The following is a 21,436-nucleotide window of genomic DNA, read 5'->3' on the forward strand; positions in this document are numbered from 1 at the left end:
TTGTACAAATCTTTCTTTATTATATTTATTTTTTATATTCTTATACATTATAGTATATATATTATATATACTATTGTATAATTAGTTATTATTATTATTATTAAAAAGTTATATACATACACGTATACATACGTAAACGTATATACCCTTAATTAATTAACATGTGTATAATTTATTAATTATAAAATTTAATTATTTTATGCATTACAGCATAAATATTGAAATGTTGTGTATTAATATCTCTATTTAATCTATTAATTATAACATTTCATTAGTTTATGCATTAAAGCAGAAATGTTGGAATGTTATATATTAATATCTCTATTTAATCTATTAATTATAAATTACAATTAATTAAGGTTTTTAGTTGAGACAAAAAAGTCAATGCCACGAGCGGGATTCGAACCCACGATCTTCGGCTAGATACGCCGCTGCTCTACCACTTCAGCTATCGTGACCTCGATCCACTCGGACACTAACTTCCCATCTCAACCCCACCTTTCGAAAAATGGCAAAAAGGCGGGAAAATTCAAAAGGTGGGGTTGAGATGGGAAGTTAGTGTCCTAGTGGATCGAGGTCATGATAGCTCAAGGGGTAGAGCAGTGGCGTATATAGCCGAAGATCGTGGGTTCGAATCCCGCTCGTGCCATTGACTTGTTTATCTCAACTAAAAACCTTAATTAATTGTAATACATTAATTGGTCAAGAGGACCACGAAATTAGTGAAATTAATTATAAAATTTAATTAGTTTATGCATTAAAGCATAGATATTGAAATGTTATATATTAGTATTTGCATTTAACTTATTAATAATAAAATTTAATTAATTTGTGGTATGTTAGCCTAATTGTCTTGTTATTCAATACTAATATTTAATTAATTATTATTAAATAATTGCTGCAAAGGAAAGAGCTTATTTCTTTGGCATCACCGTAATAGTGTGTAAAATCGTTGAAATGGATACATATCTTATTCCAAGTGACATTCCGTCAGTTGAAATTAATATCAGAGATAGTAAGCGTTCTAGTTGACACGTTTGAAATATTGTTAGATTTTCTAGACCAAATGAAAATTTCATAGTTCTTGTTTATGATTCACCCACCAACCACACCTGCTCTCAAAATATCGCTATCAAGAGCTTCTAGATGGTCTGAACTAACTTTACTTTCAGGTCTCATGTATTCCTCTAATTTTAAACCACCCCTGGGCAGTGGGTTGAACATGGCCTTTGCCTGGATCTTGGCTTAGCCCTAACTTAGTCTGTTTAAAACTTTTTATTAAAAGTCTTTAAATCACCGTAATTCTATTATTTAGTAGGTCATTTTCAACTTGTCTGGGTTGTTTTTTTCTTTTTTTCTATTAATAATTAATCTGTTAAAAGAACTTAAAGCTACAAGTCAAAATAATGAAAGAGCCTAATGATAAAAATTAAATATTAAAATAATAAATAGAATTAAATATTATTTTGGAGTAAGTTATATCAAAATAGTACTCTAGGGCCTCAATATGTAGCAATTTGCAATTTTCACTATATTTTCTTATTTATTATATCTTTAGGGCAGTTAGACATTTAGGAAATTCAGGATTTTATGATGTGTATTATGGAGCCAAGAGTTGGGCCGTGGTAGGACCGAGGTCATACTGATTACAAAGAGTAAACTTTTAACAGTTTTGTTAAACACATAACAGATAGTGATCCCACAGTTTAAATTGCAATAGGCAACTTACCCGACAAATAAGTGTAAATAGGCAAAAAAATTGCCTTCACTGGAAGTTTGCCCCTTGTGGTGTTCATATTTTTAAACTGTGAAGATGGAAAACAGTAGGTTTGTGTTTGTATGTATAGCTAAAAAATGAAGGAAACGTTCACAAACGGCAAACCCAGAGCCGAAAGTTTTCACTGACGATACGTATATTGCCAAAACCCATTTGACAACAGACGGCGGAAACGAATGAGACAGAGGTGTTAAATTTTAACCAAACAGATTGCAAATTTGACAATATGCTTCTATAAAAATAAAGACTGTAAATTGGATTTTCTTGATTAAATATGGATTAAGGTAGGAAGTGCTTAAATTAAACCAGTCAGTAATAAGATTAGCTATTGACGGAATTAATTATAATTTTTATACTTATTTGAAAAGCTGTAAAAAAAATTTTATAGTAAAAGGCTTTAAAAGGTTCGCCTGATGCATTTAACAAGGTGAAACCTCTTTTCTCCAGTATCGGCCTCCCGCCCTGAATATAGGAATTATAAAAGTAGTGAGGATAATCAGCTTAACGGAAGGATAAAAGCTTTTCATCTGAGCTTTTGAAATTTGGCAAAATTGATATCAATGAAAACAATTTGTCCAACAGTTTCTTGTTCCTGAGCTTAACTGAAGATGACATATACACCTTCTATTATTTAGCTTTTAACTATTAGTTAAATATTTTTCATGCATAATTTTCCTGACGGTCACGAGTGGTTTCAATTTTTATTTCGTTACAGGTCAAACGGGTCAATTGACTCAAAACTGAACATTCAAAAGTACAAACAACATACATAAAAATTCACTAATTTCGTGGTCCGCTTGACCAATTAATATATTTCAATTAATTAAGATTTTTAGTTGAGATAAAAAAGTCAATGGCACGAGCGGGATTCGAACCCACGATCTTCAATTCAAAAGGTGGGGTTGAGATAGGAAGTTGGTGTCCGAGTGGATCGAGGTCCCGATAGCTCAAGTGGTAGAGCAGCGGCGTATCTAGCCGAAGATCATGGGTTCGAATCCCGCTCGTGCCATTGCCTTTTTTATCTCAACTAAAAACCTTAATTAATTGTAATATATAAAAATTCACAATATAAAAACAACACTAGATAAAAATAATAAATTACAACTAGATAATAACTGCAATTGATAATAATAAAACTTGTGTTTAAGTAAAAAACACAAATACACAAAAAATAAATAAACAGGGCTCAATGCTAATAAAATTTTTGAAAACAGGCAGGAGTCAGAGAAAGGATCCGCGACATCTCCATATCGATTAATATGCCGAACTATCCGAGAAACACAAGATTCCGACCTGTAATTTGTCCTGTGTTGGGGAACATAGAATAGCTCATAGGGGCCCTAATACCAATGCAGGACATGATCTCCAGGGAATCGATCCTATTGTTAAGAATCTTCCATAAGAACAAGCCGAAGCAAAATTCTTCTGCCTCCCAAAGAGTCCGATCCGATCAAATTCAACCGATCCGTGTAAGGGAGCTTACTACTGTCATGTACATATTGTACCCTCTCAATCATGAGCGATCCGGTGTTTGATCCGGGTTGTTTGATCATCAAATAATACTTGCATACTCTAAATGGCAACAAACAAGTAATTGTTAGAGGATTTTTATGGTAATACATTTTTAAATCTACCGTCTGCCTTTTAATAAACCCCAAGATTTTAAATGCCTTTTCTTAACAGTTCCAAGGTGAACTCAATTCTTATTAAAAATAACCCCAAGGTCCGAGATGAAACCGACGTCGTCAATGGGATGGCCATCGAATTTGTAAACAAACAAGTCAAGTTCATTCGCGACCTTTTTCTTGGAAAAAAGTATGACCTTGCACTTATTTTCATTTAAGATTATTACTGTCGCACCAAGACCAGAAAGTGTCCAGATCTACCCGACGAAAATAATCGATTCGCCCCAGATGTTTGTCTACTCCTAGTTTTTCCTGTTTTCTCACCAAGATAAAGGATCCTAATTTATCAAAGGCCTTAGACGAATCCGTGTAAACAAAGGCCGTTTTCCAAATGATTCAGAATGAAATCCTTGTAAAGAATCAAGTTGGCTATACTGGGGCGTCCTTTCGAGAAACCATGCTGTTGCTGAAGCATAAAATGTTTGATTGAAAGTTTCAATACGTCTGCCACTATGGAATCTATAATCTTAGTTATTATAGAGCACTTATTATAGGGCGATAGTTTTTGATGTTCCTATAATCACCTTTTTTTAAGCTCGGGAGAAACATAATTAATCTTCCATCTTTCTGGAAAGGTCCCCTCTCACAAAGATTGACCAAACAAAATAGAAAGAGGTTCAGACAGGGAATCACAGTATTTCTTTAAGAACAATTCAGGGATCCCATTGGACAACTCTGGGCTAGAGCAGCAAGCTTTTCCTAATGACCTCAGGCTACCGAACTTAAATCCACTATTTCAGTAGAATTAAATTTGAAATCAAACCCGCAACTAGAGAGATTTATATTTAATTATTTAAATAGTATTTATAAAATTTACACGAGTTTTATGTAAATTGTTAGATTTTAATTCAGTAAGACTATCATAAAAATTCATAATTTTGTTGTTTTTTAAATACAGAATTTTCTAACATTTGGTTTTGTGAATTATTAATTATTTCAATAGTGTAAGGCATCTCCTCTTTTTTTCTTCCTTATTTGTTGAATAAACAGAAAAACAGTCTTAAAAGGATGGTAAGTACGAAGAGGTTATTAGGAGTACATCTGGAGAGAGACAGGAATGATTCTTTCATTATAACAAAACTTTGAGTGTACTTTTGAATGTAACCTTGACCTCCCAATTCATCCAAAACAACGGAATACCACAAGGTCACATATATTTATTCTAATGCTATGCATGTCTCTAAATAAAATTTTACAACAGTTGCAGACTCTGGTCACACCATGCTTTAGGCAGATTATTTTGTCATTTTCAGCAGACATCTCCCATTTTTTTTAATATCCTGAAAGGCTCTTAATTGAGTTTTCGCTTAGCTGTCTTCATTCAGTTTTAGCATTTTAACATTGAAAACAAAGCTGTTCTCTCCAGAAAAGAAATGACCATCCACAACTACAAGCTCACTTCTGGAAATTTCTGTCTGATACAATATATCTAACTCTGATAGGGCTCTTAACTGGTCAAGTCACTTAAAATTTGTAAAGCCTCGGTGCAAAATCATTGAACATCTAAAACCACTATGTTCTAAAGTACGAGATGGCGACCAAGTCTTCCCAGACTACATAAAGGTCTTGTGAGATCTCGAATTGATAGTGGTATTGATGGGATTGTGTGTACACCATATTATAAAAATAATAGGCCCATTGCATAATACAAGCCTGAAACTTGCATTGGGTGCTTTCATCTTGAGCCCATGCAACAACCTTTGTACTAAGGCCCCTTTTCAATTTGTTGGTAATTTCTGGATGCTAAATATACATTAAAAATTCTAGGGAGTAATCTGCAGCTGTTAAAATATCTACTCACTCATGACCCATTTCTATAAACACAATATACAATATAAAATTGCTTCCCATTCATTCATTTTGTTTAAATTTGCATCAACCTTACTAAAATAAGGAACCATGTCAATTATCCCCTTAGTTATTTATCAACTCCTAGATCTTACAAAGTTGCCAAGAAAAATGTACTCTTTTTTCTACACTGTCAACAGCAATGAGCTAAAAAAGAAACATTAGTGAGAAGTTGAATCTGTGCTTTGTTTTGGCTAAGTTCTTCGGATATACCCAACCATCATTGATCAATCATCACCCTTTCTCCGTACACCTTTACATTGCTAACGCACTAAACATTTCAGGGACTACTACACCAATATCAGCATATTTACCTTGTCAGTCTTAGCAGTCATAAAACATACATTTTTCATTCACCCTTAGGTATAAGACATATTACATTCACATAACAGACTAAAAGCCTAAGAAGAAGTCTTAGAAAAACAAGTTTATTAAGTTTCCTATCGGCCCTTGGATATCATGAAATACATGGAAATGAAGAAACTGGACCTATAACATAATAATCCACATAACATAACTTACATGTATGTTGTAACTTCCAATTGTTCCAAGTTAACTGTAGTACCTAATGCAGAAATTTTCAAGGGATGTACCAATTATTAATGTAATGTACTGCCTACATCTTATATTCTTTTCGTTGAAAGATAGATATGCATTGATAAATTATAACTATAAGTTAAAGAAGATTCAAATTGTCTTATTGCAGTCGGCACACCTCTACACACCTCACATTCTCGAATATTTTTATTTAAAAAAAGGGGGGCACAACACACAAAAATTTGCCATTATTCCATCTTGTAAAAATAATAATTTTAAAACAATAAATATTAAGAGCAAGTTTTTAGTTTGAAATTGTCATTACATTTGTAATCTCACAGGTTTATAAGACAGAATTTAAGTAGCTTTTTTTCTGTTTTTTATTATTATTAGAATTAGGTCGAATCACTGCAAATGCGGGGCTTATCTGAATAGAATTCATTTAAGACCCTCCCCAAATTATGAAACATGTGATGAACCTGAGACAATGCCTCATATTATGTTTGATTGTCCGGAGTATGAAGTATGAAGTTGCAAGAAATTCCATGTTTGAACGAATCTTCAGTTGCTAAGAGGTACAGAAGCCCTTCAATTTTATTAGTCTTATAAGTTCGGAAAATGAACGGTATTTATAATATCATTCGAATTTTCAAATGTAAACAAACTGAAGCAAATAATAGCTATTAAGGCATGAAGAGCCTGAATCGTTCTGGAGGTGCTGTGTGGGTTGGCTTGGGTGGGGTCTGAGGCGGGCTCCAAATGCAAAGGGCAAATGATCCCCGGGAAGCGGGGAGGATGTGAACTTTTCCAGGGATATTTGTTACCATGTATGGTTTTTATCCACATCTTCCCAATGCTACCGAAATTATGTGAAATTATGAATTAGAAGTGGACGTAAGGAGTAGTGCACTTTAGGGGTGGCCCGGGTCAGTTGGCACAAAAACTACCTACTTCAAATGGGATGGCGAATGTGATCCTTTTCTCCCAAGGCTGAAAAGAATAGTGAGCCAATGTGAATTGTCAATAGCCCCTAAGATTTTTATATTTGGTGGACCTGCCAAGGTTTGAGACATCTAAGGGACACATGTAAATGAACCTACTGACAAACTTACACATGGAAATGTAATTGTTTAAATAAAAAAATTCAATCTTATCAATCTCAAGATGCACCATTAGAATGTTTAATCCTGTTGATTTAATGCCACTTATTCATAAAAAATCTATAATTTTCTAGAGTTATACCAAAAAATCATGTTTTACAAAATGTTCTAACATCAGAAAAACGTTAAATTGTCGACATGGCAGATAAGTGGAACCGGATAGGTTCAATGTTAAAGACACACAAAAAAATTAGATATCCTGAAACTACAAAAATATTCAATGTTGAAAAACATTTAAATCATTGAGAAGGTAAGTGTGGCATGATTTATGAGTGACAAATCATTCTTCAAACCTGGAATCAATCCTCATCTGTTTGGCGGTTAAACTTTTCATCTCAACCAAGACCTTGAATCTTATCCATATCCATCCTTTAATAATAGCAAGATGAATTTACTTGATAATGTAAAACAGTCCATATTTTTGCGTTAGAGTAACATATTATTGTTCGCTTGATATTTCATCACAGTCTGAATGTTTAACATTTTGACCACTTGCCTACCGCGGTCCCAAATTTTAATTTATATGGCAAATATTATATTACAAAAATAATGAAGGTGTTAGTAAGTAGATAATTTTGTGTAAATGATGGTTCTACTTACAGTTTGTTGTACGGACCCGGATTTCAAGCTTAAAGCTCATCATCGTGTTGAAGGAGTTACAACACTCTCGAGTCTCGTTAGGACATATAAGAGCGAGCCCGCCGGACATATCCACCGCCAACGTGAACCTTCCAATGAGATACTGATTTTTTAATTTAATTTTGAACGTGCAAAAAACGTGAATTACAACACAACTAAATATTATCTTAATAATAATTAGGATGATCGATGCTGTGTAAAATAAATAAAAATAAAACACTTAATATTATTGATGAATTGCTGGCAGCAAACACCCTAGAATCTAGATCTTGCTATCTTGAAGTTTGAACAGAAGGCGGTTTGTGAAGACACGCCCCTCGCACTAGATTTCCCTCTTTCTCGGTTATTTCTCTCCAGGTAATGTTAATATCCTCTTACTTAAACGTGTTTCAATATCTCAATAGTTGTTTTATGTTATAGAAAATATAATCAGTTGGAATTGAATATCGTAAAAGTAACGGATTCCGTTCCGATTAAAGAACAGCCGCAGCAACACTGTCGTCCCTGACACCCGGATCTCGGTTTTGTGTACAGTTATCTGTCAAGTCTTGGCACAAATGTCAAAATCCCAATCGTTTACGTTCGACTCTTAACGGCGTTGTTTTTCCCACAATACGGTCAAAAATGCCCGGCCGGCCTTCCTGAACTTCGTTCGAGGCTGTTCCAGTGGATCCTCCAGGCTGAAGACGATCTGTCGCTTCAAATTCGAACGTGAGTACCGACGTTTTACATCAGCAGCAACACGGTTTCGGTATGTGTGATGATGCCCTGATGATCAACGACCGAAGGCATCCGTCATCAGGCAGACCGACGGTTGAATTTCTCATGCCCTGCTCACTCCAACTGTCCGCCCAGTTTTGGCACCAAATCTCTTTTTTAACTAATTCCATCAACTCTTGTCAGGAAATTAATTACTTTAAATGCAAATATCCAAGCGGAACTCTTTCCAACGTTAATTAATGAAGAAATTCATTGATTATGTCACATCCACTAAAATCAATATGCAACTGACAATAGAAGAAACAGCAGACCGTTGGTCGTTTTTTTTAACAGAACACTGCATATTAACTAAGAATTGAAAAAAAAAATGTAATTACGATTCCAAGAGAATTTCAGTATTCATAAAATATATATGTTAAACATGAGCCATAGATTAATGCAGGTGCCAACATAAAGAAGACATTAATTCATCCATCAGTAAGTCAGTTTGTTTTTCATAGAAAACTAAACATTTTATCTGTTTTACTAAGTATTCTGAAGTAAAAGTAATTAATTACCATTAGTAAAGCATTTAGTAGTAATGAAGTGTATAATGTAAACCAAGGGACAGATTAATGAAGATGACAACACAAGGAAGATATGAATACATTCATCAGTAGATATGTGTGTTTCTTAGTGACCGGTTATTTCATAATTTGTTGAATTCATGAGGAGCGGTCAAGAATGAGATAGTTTAGAAAAACACCTCTTTCTTTTTTTGCCGACATTTCAGCCTTTATTCAACTCATAAAGAATGGTACTATTCTTGTGGTGTCATATTGGTTTTGTCACAATTCTCAAAACACTTTCACACAAAACCAACATGACACCGCAAGAATAGCATCACACCTAATGCCCTGAAGATGACCCGAATAAAGGTCGGAACGTTGGCAGAACAAAAAATGAAAAAGGTGTCTTTACCACCCTGCATGAATTCAACCAATTATTCATCAGTACGTCAATTTGGTTTTTCTAGAAAACTACGGATTTATGGTGGGGTAAATTTAATTATTTATAATTAGTGAAGGGTTTCAAAGTGCATGTGCTTATGCATATATAAGCTGTGAAACAGATCAATGAAAATGACAGCATAAAGTAGACAGACGTTAATCCATCCATCAATAGGTCACTATATTTTCATTGAAAACTAGACATTTTATGTAGTTTACTAAGTATTGTAGAGTAAAAGTAATTATTTACAATTAGAAAGTTTCACTATTAATAAAATGTATATGTAAATCATGAGACATAGATAAAAGAAAATGACAACATAAGAAAGACAATAATCTTTTTATGTTCAATATGTTTTTCATAGAAAAATAAACATTTTATCAGCTTTGCTAAGAATTGTGGAGTAAAATTTATTAGTTACAAAGAGTATAGATTTCAGTGTTAATAAAATTTAAAAATAGATCAATGAAGATGGCAACAGTAGCAAAGATATGAATGCATCTGTCAAAAGGTCAATGTTTTTCATAGAAAACTACATGTTTTAGCTGCTTTACTTTGGTGGAGAGTGGATGAAATAATTATAAATATAAGAAGATATCAGTGGTTATAAAAATGAACATAATTGATCTGTGAGTTAACAACGCAAAGAATAAATCAATCCATCAGACAGTGGATGGGTTTGATTTTCATAGAAAACTAAACATTTTATATATTTTAGTAAGAATGTGGAGTAAAATTAATTATTTACAAATATTGCATGATTTCAGTGTTAATGAAATGTATATAAAAACTATGAGAAGTATATCAATGAAGATGACAACAGCAAAGATATGAATGAATCTGTCATAAGGTTTTTTTATAGAAAAGATATTTTAGCTGCATGCAGGGGATGTAATAATTATTAATATAAGAAGATATTGGTGGTTGTAAAAAGTGGACATTTATAATACAGTGTGCGATGACAGCACGGAAGAAATCAATTCATCAAACAGTAGGTCAATTTTTTTTCAAAGAAATACCTATTTTATCTGCTTTCCTAAGTGTATGGGCCAAAATTAATTATTTACAATTAGTAGTGGGTGTCGGTTTTAATAAAATATATACATATTTAAATTGAGACATAGATAAATAAAGATGACAACATAAGGAAGACATGAAGAAAATTTCAGTGTTAATAAAATGTACATTAAACCATAAGAAGTACGATTAATGAAGAGGACATCAATAAACCAGACAATAGGTCAATTTGTTTTTCACATGAAAATGCATCGTATTACATACTACTTATTATTGCGGTGGAAATTTAAATTCTTGCAGCAGTCAGGTCTACTCCTCATCAAAGATGGTGTGGAGTTTGAATGAAATCTAAACCAGCAAAAGTAATCAGATCAGATCCAGGGGAGGGGCCAAGTGTCGATCAGTTTAACATGTGTTCATCAACGTACAGACCAACAACCACCACCAACATTAAACATTAATTAAAAACAGTTCGAGTCGGATTTTAGTGTCAATTATATGTACACCATGAGAAATAGATCAATGAAGATGACAACATAAGGAAGATATGAATCCATCCTTCAGTAGGTCAGTTTGTTTTTCATAGAAAAATACCTATTTTATCTACTTTGCTATTGTGGGGAGGGGATATAATAATTATAAATATAGGACGTTATAAAAAAAAAATGAACGTAAAGGATGGAACATAATTGATCTATAAGATAACACCACAAGGAAGATATCAACCCATCAGAAAATAGATCGGTTTGTTTTTCACAGAAAAATACATTTTTTACTTCCTTTACAAAGGATTGGTGGGTATAATTTATTACAATGTTAATAAACTGTAGATGGCATCATAAGAAAGACATAAATCCATCAGGCATTAGATAAGTTTTGTTTTTCACTGAAAACTATATTTTATATGATGTACTAAGTGATGCGTAGGAGATTAAATGATCATAACTTTAAGAAGATCTCGGTGTTAATAGAAAGGGAACACAAAGTATGATATTATTGATCAGTGAAGATGACATGAATATGATATGAAAAAAATAAGTTCATGCAAGAGTAAGGGCTACTCCTTGCGAAGATGGCATGAAACTGAAAGGCGTTTGAGTGAAAATCTAAACCCAGAAGGGATATGAAGTGCAGCAACCACCATCAACTTTAAACATTTATTAATTATAATTCAAGAAGTATTTTATTGTTAATAAAATTATATGTATACTAAGAGAAATAGAACAATGAAGATGCCAACATCAGGTCATCCATAAATCAGACAGTAGCTAATTTTGGTTTTTCATATAACTATATGTTTTATTTGCTTTACTAAGATTCAAGAGGGAAAAATAATTATAATTATAAAGTAATTTAGTCAGTTGATATAAAAAGTATGTGTAAAACATGAGACATCATTGATCAGTGGTTATGACAACAATAAAGAAATTAATATAATAATTTGGTCAATTGTTCGTAATTAAAAGCAATTTGTTTTATCCATTTTACCAACTATTTGGAGAAGGGGGATTAATTAATTTTATAATCCTAAGTGGATATGTTTGTATCTTTTATTATTTCTATTCTTCAATAATATCCAACAAAGTGTTGATTAATTATCTTAAGCTAACAGCTGTATATTTGTAAGTATTAAGAATATGCAAAAAGAGGTCAATTTTGTCAAAATTTTGGTCAAATTTGAAGAAAATTTCAGAGTTAACATAAGAATATCATCAAAAAGAAATAAAGTAAGCAGTTGGTTAAATGAGTATTACAGAAAAAATACTTTAACCTGTTATATTAGGTATAAGGGTTTTTGATCATTTGTTTTTGAAAAATACAGTCTATTTAATAAGTACTAGGAATTCACATCACTAAATATGAATCCAAGAGAATTTCGGGGTTTATAGAAAGTATATGTAAAGCATGAAAAATCATGAATCAAGGATGATATAACAGAATTATTTTATGGCCTTATGATCTTATTAGACAGGGGTGCATGAAAAAAATAGCAGGGGTGATCTTGGGAATCAGTCCCTCAACTGCAGCTTCAACAAGCCAAGATTATGGTGGTTATCATTCGGCTACTGCAGTCCTCCTATAACATGTTATAAATTATTCTACAACTTAAGAATATAATTTCTGCGACATTCTTGTCTTGAAATATTACATACTGTCACACATATTTTGATTAATTACAAGGTATTAAATACCGGTTCATTTTTAGGTAATGAATTAGGTTGTCACGGTGGACGAGTGTTGCCAGCTTGAAGGCGAAGAAGAGAGGGGTGGAGTCGAGAGAAATGGCAGAAGCCCCCCTCGAAATGAAGAAATCCCTGTTCAAGCGACAAGTGATACATCCCAGGAGACCGCCGCAACTGCTGAAAATGAGGAAGACCTCAGCGAGCTTGCATCTGGCGTCACACCAGTACATCATGATGCCAGGATAGAAATGTAAAACAAGATCACTGTATTATATCATTAAGTTATTAGTATTAGACATTATTTTTAATTTTTATTTTAGGTTATATGTAAACCAAAATATTCTTCCTAACCAGCCAAGGCCTGTTGGAGCTGGCTGGTCCTGGCTCCATGCAGAGGTCCATTCTGTACAGAGGGAACCGCCATCGGTTTGGGCCCAACTGTCCTGGTCTGTTGAAGCTCCATCACAACAGGACTGGATTGGTCTTTACTTTCTGCGTAAGTTTTAATATTTATTTATTTGATTACCTGAGTTTCACAAAATGCCACTGTATAGTATATACATATTACCCATTCGGTGGTTAAACCATATTACAATACAGTTTTCATACCATAATCAATTAAAAAGCCATAGGCTCTGCTCAGATTTAAACCCAAAACTGCTAGTGTGGCAAATATGAGTCTGACACCCCGTTTCTTCAAAATGCCACTGGATTGTGTATATAGAAAAATTTAGGCCAGCCAATTAGTCTAACAACTTAGATAAACTAGATTTTTTTTAATTTACAGGCTAGCTGTTATTGTATTTTTATAAAGCAGTGTTGTTTTACTTCGTTCGTAGTTTTAAAGTGCAACTAACCGTAATTCTTTAATTACTAAAAAAAAAAAAATCAATAACCACAAGAGGATTTCAATTATAGAAAATGTTACAAAGTTAAAAAGTGAAAATGTATCTCACCAATTTTAAGGACCAAAAAAAAACAATTTTTTCTGTAAGGAACAATAAAGATCTACATTTACATTATCTCAATCATATAGCATGATACATACATGATTTATGCATTTGACCAAATATCACAAAAATTTAGGTGTGATGATATAAGTAAAATATAAACATTTGCAAGTTTCCTATAATGTCATTATATTTTATGGACCTTCCATAAAAAATGTTTTAAAAATCAATTATTTTAAGATCAATTTCAGATTAAATTAAGATTATGATTTCATAATAAATTAGAACAAATTTTGCAAATAATGGCAGGGCTGTTTTCATTTCAGTCTGCCAATTTAAAATTTTACAAAATTTTTGGTTTTAACATCTGGTCTTTGAACATATAATATATTCATCTCATGAATGGCCAATTAGGGAAGTATGGAATGGATTAGTATACCCACTATTGATAGATTCTCATTAGCCGCGCTTTCATTATCCCCACTTTCACTCGTCCGGGTTTGCTCTCCGAGGATGAATAAGAGTGTAAAATAGGAGAAAACCAGATATGGGCAATAGAAAAATTAGAAATCTTTTGATTAGCTCAAAAGTTGAATGTTAAAATCATAGACCCTCTTCAACAAAACTTCCAGCACTCATTAAAAAACCATACAAAGCAGCTTCCTGTAGCAATGTTCTCTGAGAAAGCTGAAAGAGTAAACTGCTGATTCATCATCAACTGTGAATTTAATTTATCTTTTTTATAAGTATTATCTTTTTTAGGCCCCTAATAATATTTTATCTTTTGTTTCGATGTTGTGCATGGGTGCGTACCTGTTGATTTATGTATGTTGTTGTTTTCTTGCATGGAATAATGTCCTATGTACGTTTCCGTACATTGTGTTTTGCTTAAGGAAAAAAATCTGAAATATGTGAACATAAACATAAGTTCATTCATAACTCATATGTTTTTAGTTAGTACTATTTAACCAAAGTGGTGTTTTAAATTTATTATAATGGTTATGTAAAGAGTGGTTGAGATAAAAAATTAGTGTCACGAGTGGGATTCGAACCCATGATCTTCGCCAAAATACGCTGCTGCTCCAATCACTTAAGCTACCGAGATTTCAGTCCCGCTGGACATCAACTCATCACTCAACCTACAACTTTTTCAAATTAACCACTTTTGCAGGTGATGATGTTTGTATCCTGGGTGACTGAAATCATGATAGCTCAAGTGGTTAGAGCAGCGGGGTATTGAGCTGAAAGTCATAGGTTCAAATCCCATTCTTGACAGTAATTTTTCATCTCAACCACGCTTTACATGAAAACTATAAATCATTTAATCCATAAATTATATTCACAGATAGGCACACATGGCACAGAAAGTGTCTGTTTGGTATGAAGATAGAAAAAATGCTTCAAAGCCTGAAATTTGAGGTGTTTCCTATTATCTGTGGTTCTTGTTATCCACGGTGATGCTTGGTACATATCCCCTGCGGATAGCGAGAGTATACTGTACTTTTAATAGTACAAGATTTTACCGTTATTTTGCTCGTACAAAGCTGATGGTAATCTGTTGTATTTACAAATAGGTGAGATCTTTTGTCCGAAATTTTTTAATTCAAGGTGGAAATCTGGTAACAACAAAATTTAAATTCGTTAAACACGTAGGACAGAATACTCAATTAATTAGACACAATTTTTCATTTAAAAAAATTGTGTATAATTAATTGAGTATTTATATATTTAATAGAAGCTGATAAAATTTAGTATTAGACTTTATCGCTCAAATTTTTCATATAAGAAATTATTGAACCCAAACTGAAAATATGAGTATTGTATTTTGCTACAAGGTTTTGAACGTTATTGACGTCCTTTTAACGCGTTCTTTTTTTATTTCGGGTGAGAAAAAAGTTGAAAGAGAGCGACAATAGCCGGAAGGCCTTTTGTCACCTACACCAGAGTTGTATTGTATCCCGGCTAAAGAGATTAACAACAATAACCCCGAGACGAGCCGCTTTTTGTCTACGCAAAGTCGGAAGGAATTATCCTAAGAAGCCCCTACTGATTCGTCCTTTCCTTCTCAGACGGGTGTACAATCGACCCACGTTTCTTCCTGCTAAGGCCTTTTATTTTATAATGCCCCCCATAGTAATAATTATTACGATCCTCGTTTCCGCCCAGGGAGACTGGGTTCTTCCGAGATCGTGCCAGTCATGGTCATCCGTCCAAAGTATTTACTTTTCTCATAGGATCGCAGTGGTTGACAGTCTCTTCCTCTCGAGAGCTAAATACCTGCGCCCTCCCTAATGTCCCGAGTAATCCCGTCAGGGGATTTGACAGCTATAAATCGTTATATTGTCTCCTTCTCCATCTGTCAAAGCCCACTTCCGCCGATCTTTAATCTCTTAACTGTTTCTAACGTCAAAGTTCCATTTGATTATCATCAATATGTGGTTTATCGATACTTCTCATTGTAGTTTTTTCTTGAAAAAGGCTAGGGATGGTTACCATCCCATTTACCATCCCTGATTTTGTAAATCCGCAGATCATCCGGCCAAAAAATACATTTTGCCCTAATCTTCTCCAGATCGTTTGTGGTCAGTTAGTTTTTTAAAAAAATAATACACGTTGTGTACTAAAATTGTTTTACTATAAAAACTAAAAAAAGGATACAATTTATCATAAGGAAAAATCTGTGTAAATTTTAAAATAATGTCGAAACCAAACCAATATCATAGAATGGTTATTTATTCACAATTCACGATGAGCAATATTTTACATTTGCATCGGAGGTTCTGTCGTATAACAAATTCTCCCATATATTAATAATGATGAGCGAGTTAACAATTATAAAATTTTGCTTATTTTATTAAGGAAATTAGCCAGAAACTAACAAAAATGGAGCGAAATGTTACGTTAATTCAGGTTATATTTTTAAAACATTTTCTCCTTCCTCTTCAGGAGGAAGTCGCTTTACATTTAGAGTGATTCACTTGGTAAAAATCGCAGAGGAAGTCGTCGGGACTTCCCAGTCAAGCCCATCCATTGAAATCCAGGATGTCTTGAGATCTATTGGGTTGTCCGGAAAATAATGCAGGATTTTAAGTTTTCATGAAAAAAAATCTATATAAAATATTCTGTTTACGTTTACAGGATTACTCATTTGTATGAATGTCAACACTTATTAATCCTCTTCCAAATGATATTGTTTGTNATTATTTTGATTAAAGAACATTGCTTTAAAGTAACTAGTTTCTTTTTTTTTGTTTAATACCAAAATCCTGCATTATTTTCCGGACAACCCAATATACCTTGGTCGACCTGAAACGGTTTTCATAATTTTTCCTATTTTAAATAGATTATTAAGTAATGTAACAAAGAGATTACTTTAAAATACTTTATTCCTGCATAAGACTACATAAGGAAAGTAAAAATTCATATCGATATTGTACAGGGTGTTCGGCTATTCTGGTTACAAACTTTGCCAGTAGAATCTACATTCGAAATGGAACCAAAAAGTCCTAATTAACTATGGTCCGAATCTCAACAGTTTCGGAGTTATTCCCCTTTTTATGATTTTTTAAATATTTCACGACCTTGCTTCAAATAAACGATGATAACTCAAAACTAAAAGGTGTTTGAACAAATCAGTCGATACTATTGAAACCTATGTTAAATTTACAATAAGATGTAATCAGTACTAAAAGTTGTTGAAATAAGCGTTTTAGTATCCATACCTTTGAAAAATAATTATTTTTTCAATCCATTATATTTCGTGGTCCGATTGACCAAATAACTTCTTTCAATTAATAAATCTTTTTTTGTAAGGTAATTGTTGAAATGAATAAGTTAGTGTCACGAGCGGGATTCGAACCCACGACTTCGGTGCTCTATCCACTTGACCTATCGGGACATTCAATGTTAAAAAACTTATATGGTGATTCTACTATTTGCAAACATAGAGACCAGCAGATTTCAGAAAACGTACTCCATTTTAGTGGTGTAATTGCTTTTTAATTACTTTTTTCAAAAATAAAGAAATTGATGAAGGAAAGGAAAAGACCGTGGTGACGGATTGATAATGTGGAAATATTAATAATAATAATAATAATTTAAAAAAAAGGAAATTTTGAATGAATGAACTAAAAACGTTTTGAATCTTAAAACTTTCATTCCGAGGAATAATAATACAATAATCCTTTAATCAAGTTGCAGTCGTGTTGGTAAATAAGGAAAAAATTGTACTATGTATTTCGGTTTCGAACCCAAATTAAAACACGTTTATTAAATTCATTCAAAATTTCCTTAAGTTTTTCATTTTTTTTATCTTTCTTCCTTACCAATCCGTCAACCACGGTGTTTACCTTTCCTTCATCAATTTCTTCATCTTTGAAAAACGTAATTAAAAAAGCAATTACACAAATAAAATAATATTAAATGGAGTACGTTTTCTGCAATTTGCTGAAAAAAGAATTATTTTCGAAATTCTGGGTACTTAAATGCTTATTTCATCAACGTTTACAAGTCCAATCACATCTTATTTGAAATTTAACGTAGTTTTCAATGATACCAACGGATTTGTACAAAACCTTTCTTTTTTGGAGTTATCATTGTTCATTTGAAGCTAGGTCGTGAAATCTTAAAAAATCAGAAAAAGGGGAATAACTCCGAAACTGTTGAGACTCGGACCGCAGTTAATTAGGACTTTTTGGTTCTATTTTAAATGCAGAATCTACTGGCAAAGTTTGTATCGCGAGTAGCCGAATACCCCGTATATTGGATAACCTTCAACATCATCTGCATCGATATTTGCACAAATTTTGACGTAAATCCAACAGATGTCAGATTTTGAAACATAATATAACTATTTATTAACTATATATCTACCAACGTCATCTTGAAGATCCAGGATCGTTTTGAGAACAAAAAAAAAACAAGGTAGAAAAATGACTAATCTAGTACGGTTTAACTTAACCACAAATAAAGTTCAAAAGGCCGATATAAAATGTGCTCGTTGGGAATTAAAGGTGGATTTCTCTACTTGCTTATGCTGTCACAGTTGCTTGTGCTTGCATTGTTTAGTAATATGCAATTCACTCAATGAAGTAGTAAAAGTAGTCAGATAGTGTTTATACCATTCCAAATCATGATTCGTCTTATGTTAGGACCATAAACAAGTCATGAGCGCGGATTTGACGGCGGGGTTTCAGACGTTTCATAGGAACAAAACCCAAGCCAAGATTGGTCCAGTGAGTCGAATCCGACCAGATTTTTAAGATCTTGTTTTGTGTATTAGATTTAAACAAAACATTTAGCGGCCCTCATTCGAACGTATTCAATCGTTGATTCGGGTGACCAAACAATACTGAAGTACTCCAGGTGGCTGCGAAGAAGATTTTTAAGGCAAATGGATTTTTTGAAATATACGGTCTCTTTTCGCAGCCCTTCCCGTTTTTTGAACAACTTCGAGGAGGTCATGAAAGCCTTCTAATTAAATTGTCCTCGATGAGATGACCATTAAATGTATATACAATAAAGTTAGGTTCATTCGTATTCATTTTTGGAATAAATAAAGTATTATCAAAAATAAAACATTTAGATATTTATTATTATTATACAATTAACAAAATCAAATTATTATATCACAAATTTATACACTGATCAAAGAAAACTGGTCTGTTTTTTTCTATGTATTACTTTTTAATTTCACTTCGTTGGTTACTTACGTTTGAGGTAGGAAGTAAAATACGGGGCTTGAGTTTGTAAACATCGTTGTATTCCAAAGTTATGGATGGTGATGTTGGCACTTTGAAAGCAATCAGTCTTCATAAATCATCAGTCTCACACTTGGCATAGCATATTGTGATTGGGCATCCCAATATTAATAAATATTTGCCTTTTTGTTTGATAAACAATTATGTGTTGTTCATTGTAGATCGTTGTTTCTTTTTTATAACATAATGCTAGAAATTAACTCGTATATTTTATATTTGACAATGCGAGCCGTAATCTGAAAGTTGACTTATTTTTGCCATCTTTTATTTTTATTTGTATTTTCATTTTTCTAAGAATTAGATTACAATTCAAGTTAAAAAATATAAAACATAAAATAATACTATATTGATTATATTTACACTTTTATTTATTTATAATTATTATTAATTTTCATGTATAGAATTAAGATGGATAAAAAACAGCACTTGGTCCGAGGATATTAAATGATGTGCCAAAATCCTAAACATATACACACAGAGTTAATTGTAATAAACTACGAGTTTATTTTTTTTAAATCAAGATGATATCAAATAACAGATAACTGTAAAATAAGATTATCAAATTAATTTAGTTCTATGAATTAGATTTGCTTCCATTAATTTAATAACCCTACGGATTAAACATGCCCGTCTAAACTTATATGTGTGTCAGGAATGACCAACAGGTTACCCCAGTTTTCACCATTAATTATGCCTAAAGATTTGACACCAGAGAGAGTACGCACTTTAAACCATTTTTGCCTAATTTTCGGCCGGTTTAGGGTAGGTTGCCAAAAAATGAAAGAGATCTTCAGGCTCATCTCAAGGTGCATAGCGAACAAATACTAATTTCAGTAGGTTTGAAAGGCATAGAGTTCAACCTCTCATTTTCACCATTCAGCGGTTGGAATCCAGTTCGAAACCACTATATAGATAGTTCGTCACGCCTTGGTTAATATTGACAGCTCTATACAAGGATAACTTTCCGATTCTCTTACCTACCTATCAAGTTCGGCTTTATAATGTGCTATTGTTTTCCTTTGGGTATCTAAAAATAACCCTTTCCAGGAATGTTGTCCAATTGTAATTTACAACCGGTGTTGCACATGTTGTCAATGATTGAACTGTCTTGAACCATCCAACCTTACGCTTAATCGTTTCGAGAGCCATGCATTTTGAAAGCCTAGATTCTGGAAACTCCAAAACTTTGAATAGGTAGTTTAACTGCACTTTCGCGGACCCCACATGAACTGGCAATGAGTCAATCTCCAGTATGGGAAGAGCAAACTCTGTCCAGGTGGTAGGCTCAGAATCGGTTTTGCAAAGAAGCGTAGAGGTTTTACACTCCTTGAAGTATGTGCAGCCCACATCTGTCTTAACTCACTAATTTGGATATCGCCAACTTTGAGTGGAAAGTGATTTTTTTATTTTCGAGTATAGGGGTAGATCCAGATTGCATTTATAGCATTTTTAGCGGAAGCAATGTTTTTCCTCAAAATACGGATTTGATTAGTTTTTGCGAGTAAACGTTATGCCAACGTAAGAATATTAGTTAGCAATTTATCTGTTGGTTTTGTAAGAACCACTTTTCATTTCATTCATTCTCCTCCATTAATGAAAATAATGATTTTAGATTGGTTTAAGTTACAGTTAAGACAACGTTCATCTTTGTATTAGAACAACTATTTATTTTTAATTCTTTGGGATTCCAAACGAATAGTTTAAAAGGTGGTCGAGGCTCATTTTAATAACAAGTAAACCCGTACACGCCCACGTGGACACAAAAAAAGTCTAATGCCCGTTTTTATACCGACTACCGGCTGCCGGTGAGAGTCGGACGAAAACGTTTCAGAAAAATCCCGATCGTAGGAAATGCCATCCTGGAAAACGAGGATGTCCGGAACAGTGGAGTGGAAACGACATGGGAATGCGCGTCGCCCGGGTGGAAGCCCTGATAAATTGAATTGTTGTCCTGCTATGTTTGAGCTGGCGGTTTAATTCATTTCGGATGTACTCGTTTTTCGTGGGAATGAAAACAAAAGTGTTAGATGATTAGGTGCCCATTTAAAGGGTCAGGAATTTTTGGGCTTTTCAAAAATGATTCGGTTGAGAAGCAATCCGTGAAATTTAACGTGATTTTATATTATTTTTTAAACATTGTGAGATTTCCTCTTGTCTGTAAGGTCTTTAGG

General features: G+C 33.2%; 1 protein-coding gene across 2 annotated transcripts in view; it reads left to right on the plus strand.

Moving 5' to 3' along the window:
- Window positions 1-7,941: 7,941 nt before the first annotated feature.
- LOC106662221 (E3 ubiquitin-protein ligase HECW2) overlaps window positions 7,942-21,436 on the plus strand; it is a 120,894-nt gene continuing 107,399 nt past the window's right edge. Inside the window, exons 1-4 of one of the 2 annotated variants that reach the window (XM_014386115.2) lie at window positions 7,942-8,003; window positions 8,067-8,357; window positions 12,580-12,806; window positions 12,877-13,052. In XM_014386115.2, the coding sequence (XP_014241601.1) occupies window positions 12,805-12,806; window positions 12,877-13,052 (178 nt within the window). In that variant the 5' untranslated portion in view covers window positions 7,942-8,003; window positions 8,067-8,357; window positions 12,580-12,804. The remainder of the gene's footprint in view (window positions 8,004-8,066; window positions 8,358-12,579; window positions 12,807-12,876; window positions 13,053-21,436) is intronic. The other variant, XM_014386116.2, reaches the window with a different exon arrangement.

The sequence above is a fragment of the Cimex lectularius genome, unplaced genomic scaffold, assembly GCF_000648675.2.
Source record: "Cimex lectularius strain Harlan isolate CLEC.00 unplaced genomic scaffold, Clec_2.1 scaffold3, whole genome shotgun sequence".
In the NCBI taxonomy this organism is placed as follows: Eukaryota; Metazoa; Arthropoda; class Insecta; order Hemiptera; family Cimicidae; genus Cimex; species Cimex lectularius.